This window comes from Dromaius novaehollandiae, unplaced genomic scaffold (genome assembly GCF_036370855.1).
Source record: "Dromaius novaehollandiae isolate bDroNov1 unplaced genomic scaffold, bDroNov1.hap1 HAP1_SCAFFOLD_27, whole genome shotgun sequence".
In the NCBI taxonomy this organism is placed as follows: Eukaryota; Metazoa; Chordata; class Aves; order Casuariiformes; family Dromaiidae; genus Dromaius; species Dromaius novaehollandiae.
The window spans coordinates 4,097,809-4,103,896 of NW_026991415.1; the positions used below are offsets into that span (position 1 = coordinate 4,097,809).

General features: G+C 54.4%; 1 protein-coding gene across 1 annotated transcript; it reads left to right on the plus strand.

The window, feature by feature from the left end:
• The first annotated feature begins 1,322 nt into the window (after positions 1–1,322).
• Positions 1,323–5,785, plus strand: LOC135326323 (olfactory receptor 14J1-like). Its single transcript, XM_064504204.1, has 3 exons — positions 1,323–1,820; positions 3,302–3,460; positions 5,726–5,785. Exons 1-3 carry the CDS (start codon positions 1,323–1,325, stop codon positions 5,783–5,785), a joined length of 717 nt encoding a protein of 238 aa, XP_064360274.1.
• Positions 5,786–6,088: the final 303 nt, after the last annotated feature.

Below are 6,088 nucleotides of genomic sequence, written 5' to 3' on the forward strand. Positions count from 1 at the left end.
CCCTTCTGACCTGTGGAGCTCTGGAGTTGGGAAATGAGCTGACTCTCCCTTAAGGAGGGCCTGTCTTCAGTCCTAATGGTCCTTTGACCATTTCCTTTTTGGGTCCTGTTGGGCTGCAAGCTGCCCTCTAGAAAGGCACTGCTGTCTCATAGCACCTCTGTGATATCTGAGAGACAAATGAAGAAGCTGCAGAGATGCTGAGAGTATGGAGATGGTGGTGGGAGGCTGTATATGGGCATCTGAAAAGAGCCCTGTGTGTCCTTGGCTAGAAGGGGAGTGTGGAGACCTCCCTCAGGTGCCCTGAGAAGGGTTTAGAAGTTTGGAGACCTGCACTTTGAAAGTGGACTCCTCTGCACTCAGTAGGGACTGGCTTCTTTTTAGGGTAACATCATCCTCCAGCTCAAAGAGGTGAGAGTGCAGGACAGCTGGGAATGAGACTAATAGACAGACGAGATGTCCTCACTCTGCAACAAGGAACAGTGGATGCTCTCCTCTCACGACTCACAGTAGAAATGCCAAGGATTTCTACCTTTGAGGAACACTCGCCAGGGGTGACATCTAAAAGAAAATAAAATAGCTACAAAATCCCTAAAACTCTGTTCCTCAAACCTCATCCTTTACAACTGGGAGTGAAGACACTGAAAAGCTCTTCTACATCACTAGTGGATTTCACTTGGCAGGAACTGTGAATGCCAGGTCTAGTCACCCCCATTGCCCCGTTCCCACTGCTGTACAGCTGCACTGACTCCTCTGGAGTCCACGGGCAGAGGCCCCTGCTCCTCACAGCACACTCAGCCAGTGCAAAGTGGAGCTCGAGCAACGGAGCTGCACAAAGATCCTCTTGGTAAAGAGAAGCAAAGTGGGGGGTTGTATGAGAACTGGAACATTCTGGGGATTGTTTTTTTTCTTGACAATTCTCTCCTAACTTGTCAATGTCTTTTCCTTTTCGACAGTCCCCCATGCCTAGAGATAGCAAAAAGTCCAACGGCAGCTCCCTCAATGAGTTCCTCCTCCTGGCATTCACAGGCACACGGGAGCTGCAGCTCTTGCACTTCTCGCTCTTCCTGGGCATCTACCTGGCTGCCCTCCTGGGCAACAGCCTCATCATCACAGCCGTAGCCTGCGACCACCACCTCCACACCCCCATGTATTTGTTCCTCCTCAACCTCTCCCTCCTTGACCTTGGCTCCATCTCCACCACTGTCCCCAAATCCATGGCCAATTCCCTGTGGGACTCAACAGCCATTTCCTACTCAGGATGTGCTGCACAGGTCTTCCTGGTTCTATTCTTGCTTGGAGCAGAGTATTCTCTTCTCACAGTCATGGCCTATGACCGCTATGTTGCCATCTGCAAACCCCTGCACTACGGGACCATCATGGGCAGCAGAGCTTGTGTCAAAATGGCAGCAGCTGCCTGGGCCAGTGGTTTTCTCAATGCTCTCCTGCACACTGCTAACACATTTTCAATACCACTCTGCCAAGGCAACACAGTGGACCAGTTCTTCTGTGAAATCCCCCAGATCCTCAAGCTCTCCTGCTCAGACTCCTACCTCAGAGAAGTCGGGCTTACCATGGTTAGTCTTTCTTTAGTCTTTGGGTGTTTCATTTTCATTGTGGTGTCCTACGTGCAGATCTTCACTGCTGTGCTGAGGATCCCCTCTGAGCAAGGACGACACAAAGCCTTTTCCATGTGCCTCCCGCACCTGGCCGTGGTCTCCCTGTTTGTCAGCACTGGCCTGTTTGCCTACCTGAAGCCCCCCTCCATCTCCTCCCCAGCTGTGGATCTGGTGGTGGCTGTTCTGTACTCAGTGGTGCCTCCAGCAGTGAACCCCCTCATCTACAGCATGAGGAACAAGGAGCTCAAGGAGGCACTGAGGAAAGTGATTTCATGGACATTTTTCAGCAGTGGTAAAATTGCCATTGCTCTCCACAAATGACTCCCACGGTATCTCAGACTAGGACTGAGCATTGTTTGTTCACTTTAGTTTTATTATGATTATTGTTACTATTATTACTAGTATTCCTATTCCTGTTGCTGCACAAATGCTTGGGTTCATTCCACCTTCACTGAGACTGCTCTCTCTCACTTGGTACCTATATAACATTGTGTCTTACACTGAGTCAGAGCTGACTCCCTCACAGTATCTCTGTAATAAAGTAGGTTCTTTGTGGTGCAGTGCTTGAAGGCTGGCTTTTCTTTCTAAACTGGTATTAAGAATATGCCCAAGGAATTGCACTACAGAAGGGCCTACTGCACAGGGTTCTCCATGGATTCAGGAGCAAAAAGCTCATAATCATGCAATGATCTCTTAGAGACCAAGGGCTGGCTTTAGGACTCCCCCATCGGTGTCCAGTGACAGTGGAGGCGATGAATGGTCACAATTTCACATACCCAGAGCTGTGCCACATTTTAAGGCCCAGTGTCAGATGCCTGTCCTTCTGGAGGGGAAGCTGAAGCTGCCAGGAGAGCACAGGGGATCTCCTGGGACAGCGTGTGCCTGGGGTGGGCAGTGAGGGGAACCTCACAAAGGGAGAGGTCCTCCAAGGTGGAGTCACCTAAAGGTAAAGTGCTAAACCCAGGTATCCATGGGCAAAGGAGGCCTCCGCAATCCCAGCAGAGGCAGTGAGGAGCCAGCTGGCACAGGAAAGGGAGACTGGAGAGCCCTCTGTGTCACCCTCTGTGAAATACCAGGGCCAGGATCTAGAGGCACACCTGGACACAACTAGCACCCTTGGAAATGCTCCATAGTCTTTCCAAGCACCTGCCACATCTGCATCCCCCTGGAGGGATTAGAAGCCATGATCCTCATTTGGTTGGGTGTGCTTTCCACCCTGACCAGCACGGCCAGTGCAGGGTCACCCTGTGGACCCATGACTTCACAGCCTGCTTGCTTTGCAGAGCAGCACCATCAGCTCAGGGTCCTGTGGCAGAACAGGGGAGGGGTGTGGGAATGGCCAGCAAGATCAGAGGAGGAGTTGGGAGAGGTGAGAAGGAAGTGGAACTGAGCTTGAAAGTGTCTTGGAGAGAAGAATGCCAACTTTTAATCCAAGAAAAAAAGGTTCAGAGTGTGGGTACACTACAGGGAGCTCATGGTGCAGAGCCAGAAGTCCTTGCTGTCCTAGCTGTCCACATGGCCTGGGAAGTGGCTGAAGAAGGATTAATGCTCCCCACCCACCCAGCTCATCGTGCCATCATCCCTCCTGACGGGTGGCACCAAAATGAAGGCTGGGACTCCTTGTCAGAGCTTGCATTGAAGGAAGCCGGACCCAGGAGCCACATTGGTTTGCTGCTCTCTCTCAGGCGCTGTCCCCAGCACATGTCCTTGAGACAATCTCCCTCACCCTGCATGCTGGTCCTTACCCCAAAAGTCACATCCAGAAAAGGGTCCATGCCCAGCTGGAGGACTGTGCATCCAACTGTGACCCCCGGGAGGCGAGCCCTCTCCTGGGTCCTCTGCAGGTCAGGCAGGGAGCATGCAGAGGAGGTCCTGGGGCCGTCCACTCAGCCTGTAGAGCATCCTCCTCCCATGGGAGACCTCAAGCAGGGTGCTTCAGGGCAAAGATCCAGCCCAGCTGCTTGTTGCATGAACAGGGAGGAGAAGCTGTCCCAGGAAACTCCTCACACACCCAGTCCCTGGTACGAGCCATCTCCAGCACTGGCCATTCCCCATGGTCCTGGTGAGGGGTGATCTTTGAATGTGAGCAGCTCCGTCTGCCTGCTGGACTCAGCACCTGTGTGGGGGGAATGGCCATCCCACTTGGCCCCTCTCCCTGGGCCCAGACCCCAGCAGACCGTGGAACATGGCCTTCTGCTAACCCTGGGTGGACAGGATCAGGGCTGGGCAGGGGCCGATGACTGGTGGGAGGCTGCAGAGCAGGAGAGCTTTGGGGGACAGGGCGCCGAAGACTGTCATGGGAACCATGCTGGGGGGACATTTCCCCACCCTGAACGCACCCTGTCCTGTGCGGTGCCTGCACAGTGGGGCCATGGGGGTCACACGGAGGGCAGCAGGGCTGGGCCAGCACAGGGACAGGAGGGAGAGAGGAGCCACGACACTCCAGGAGCTCCCGACAGTCCTGGAGGGGAACCACTGCTGCTAGCAGAGTCGGGGATTTCTCGAGGGCTGCAGCCACCGGCACAGGCTGCCAGGACTCCCAGACCCAGCACAGGTGGTTGGAGCCCAGTAACGCAGCTCATGGGGCCTTCAATCCTGTGTCACTGCCCTCTCTCAGGCGCACTGCTGGGTGTCACTCCCTGCACAGGCAGGGAGAGGAGCTGCTGGAGGTCTTGTGTTCTCACCCCTGCTGATCTCGGCTCTGCCCTGGTGTCAGCCCACAGGCTCTGCCCTGGGTCATGTTATGTCTCCATACCCTCTCCTCGGAGACCATGTAGGGACCTGCAGCACATAGCTCTGCTTGGAGCTGGCCACCATGGCCCACCTGCACAGGGCCCAGAGAACCCAGTAAGGCTATGTTTGGAGGTGAGGCTGTGATTGTCCTCGGCCAAAGTAGATGGGATGGTCTGGCTGGCAGCCAGGAGAGGAAAGGACAAGAGACAGCAAGGAGAAGATGCAATAAGGGAAATGTCATATGAGTTTATGGAAAAAAATGAAGAAATAACCATGGTAGTTGAGCAGCACTGAGTCAGGGGCCAGGAGGTCTTTCAAAACTCTCCCAGAGAAAGCACTCACCAACCTGATCTAAATGTAGTTAGCTCAGCTCAGAGCAGGTTGTGGTCCTGGAGATCTCCAGCAGTCCCTCCCAACCCAAAGCCTCCAGGAGGAAGGGGCTGGAAGGAGGAGTCCTGAGCAGGGGACACTGTTGTGGGGTTGAGGTCTTGCTGGTATTTGTACTGCCTGGTCAGCCCTGCCCTCAGAGTCACACAGGGAGTGAGTTCATCCTCAAAAGGAGTCTCTGCTCCATGGGCAACAGGAGTGAAACCAGTACAGGGAGACTGCAGAAGAGTTCTCAGGAACACGCCAGGCATTCAGCCCCTTTGACTGCTGAGGTGTCCCCAGACTGGTGCTTTGCATCCTGGGTCTTGAGGGCTGAGGAATCTTTAGAGCCAGGGCAGATTGGAGTCCCACCTCCTGGGCCCACAGGTTACAGGGCATCAGCAGGGCTGTACTGGCTGCAGGGAGGGAATCACTGCCCAGGGCAGGAGCAGATCCCCCTCTGCCCTCCCCTCTCTCTTCACACCACAGAACAGAGATTGTGTTTCCCATATTGACCCTCCCCGATTGGCTGTATTCCCAGCTGGGGGGAACACAGTCTTCAGACTAGGGAAATGCAGGAGAGCCCAGTCTGACCTAGAGGAGTGGGGTCCCGCCACACCTGCTGGGTGGCCAGGGCTGCAGGCTGCAGACCCCACGCTGTTCCCCACAGACCTCCTGCCTGGGGCTGGAGGGTGCCCAGCAGCAAGGCAGGCATGCCTGGGGGTCTGGTGCCATTGGGGTGGTGGCCTTTGGACCAGCCTCTGTCTGTAAGGAGCTCAGGAGCTTCTCTGCCTCCATGTTAGTGGCAAAGTCAGTGTCCCAGGTGGTTCTCTCTGGAAAGCTGAGGATTTAATTCTCTGGAGAAAGGCAGAAAGGGAAACCCTTCTGTCCAGGGGACTTATACTGCCTCGTCAACCTTCTCCTGCCTTCTCCTGCTGTATCACCCCCAAAATCCTTTGGCAGGAGCCTTTTTTGGTTTCTGACTCTCTCTCTGGCCCTGCTGTGAGCAGCTGGTGGCACTACAGGCCTCCTGTGACCCCTTCAACCTGAACTATCCTAAAAGCCTGTGACCTCAGGCCCCATTTCAAGCACAGAGCAATGGGACAGAAGTCATTTGTGCTTTATGTGACCATCTAAAAGAAGGCAGGTGAACACCTCCTCCTCCCCGTTGACTGTAAGGCAGCCTGGGAGGCACTGCCACAGGCATATCTGCATTACCCCCGAAATTGTTTGCATCCACCTTTTACCACATAAAAGTCCTGAATCCCCTCAGTGGTGGGGGAAGAAATGCAGGCTTTTCTGCAGTGTGAGTTCTCTAGCTCTGTAGTTGCACCTCTAAGTAGATGGTGCCATCTTCCCCTTTCTTTCTTTCT